Source organism: Mastomys coucha, unplaced genomic scaffold (assembly GCF_008632895.1).
Source record: "Mastomys coucha isolate ucsf_1 unplaced genomic scaffold, UCSF_Mcou_1 pScaffold22, whole genome shotgun sequence".
NCBI lineage: Eukaryota > Metazoa > Chordata > Mammalia > Rodentia > Muridae > Mastomys > Mastomys coucha.
Genome location: NW_022196905.1, coordinates 103,013,253 through 103,014,494, shown reverse-complemented (window position 1 = coordinate 103,014,494; position 1,242 = coordinate 103,013,253). Strand labels below are relative to the sequence as shown.

At 49.9% G+C, this 1,242-nt stretch overlaps 1 protein-coding gene across 1 annotated transcript in view; it reads right to left on the bottom strand.

Moving 5' to 3' along the window:
- The window catches only part of Znf605 (zinc finger protein 605), a 6,945-nt gene extending 6,860 nt beyond the window's left edge, over positions 1–85 (bottom strand). Inside the window, 1 exon segment of the mRNA XM_031391122.1 lies at positions 78–85. Within this exon segment, the coding sequence (XP_031246982.1) occupies positions 78–85 (8 nt within the window).
- Positions 86–1,242: the final 1,157 nt, after the last annotated feature.

Genomic DNA, 1,242 nt, shown 5'->3' with positions numbered 1-1,242 from the left:
AGAAAGGATTCTGGGAGAGAGCCAGGAATGGGGAGATTCACAGGGAAAGTGTGAGGAGACAGACTGACGCATGGTACCTACACATGCGTAACCCATCACGTGGCAGAATGCAGGTTAAAATCATTGAGTGTGGTTTTGGACTAATGCTTGCGTTATGTTATTTGGGTTCCCCAAATTGCATGAGAATCTATATGTAAGAGGCTGAGAGTCCTGCCCCCAGTTGGTTCAGATTGGTAAATAAGCTGCCGGAGGCAAGGAGACAGAAATGGGACTTTAGGATTCATGGGCAAGGGGATAAAGAGCAAAAGGAGAACCACCATGCTGGGAAAGCCATGCTGGGAAAGCCATGCTGGGAAAGCCATGCTGGGAAAGCCATGCTGGGAAAGCCATGCTGGGAAAGCCATGCTGGGAAAGCAATAGCTCAGGCCTGAGAAGGGCAGGGAGAGAGGGCATACCAACCATGGAAGAGCGGGGAAAGAGTGCCCCAGGGCTACGCCCCCCACTCACTAGGTCCTGGGTGGCCAGGATGGAATATAGATATACTGGCTAGCTTGTGTGTCAACTTGACACAGGCTGGAGTTATCACAGAGAAAGGAGCTTCAGTTGGGGAAGTGCCTCCATGAGATCTAGCTGTGGGGCATTTTCTCAATTAGTGATCAAGAGGGGAGGGCACATTGTGGGTGGTGCCATCCCTGGGCTGGTAGTCTTAGGTTCTATAAGAGAGCAAGCTGAGCAAGCCAGGGGAAGCAAGCCAGTAAGTGACATCACTACCATGGGCTCTGCATCAGTTCCTGCTTCCTGACCTGCTTGAGTTCTAGTCCTGACTTCCTTTGATGATGAACAGCAGTATGGAAGTGTAAACTGAATAAACCCTTTCCTCCCCAACTTACTTCTTGGTCATGATGTTGTGCAGGAATAGAAACCCTGACTGAGACAATAGGTTTTAGTAAGTAATAACTCGGGAATGTGGAGGGGAGGGTGTGTTAGCCATGTGGATGTTTGGGAGTGTTGTAGCCATTGAGCTGATTAAATATAAGGCTCTGTGTGTGTGTTTGATTAAATATAAGGCTCTGTGTGTGTGTGGGGGGTGTTTCATTTGGGACCTCAGAACATTGAGAAACTCACTCCACTATCTAATCCGTGTGTGTCACTCTCACCATCTCCCCCCATCCCGGTCCCGCACTCCCTCGGCCAACCTGCACTTTCCCGCCCTAACCTCCGACCAGGTGTTTGGCCACAATA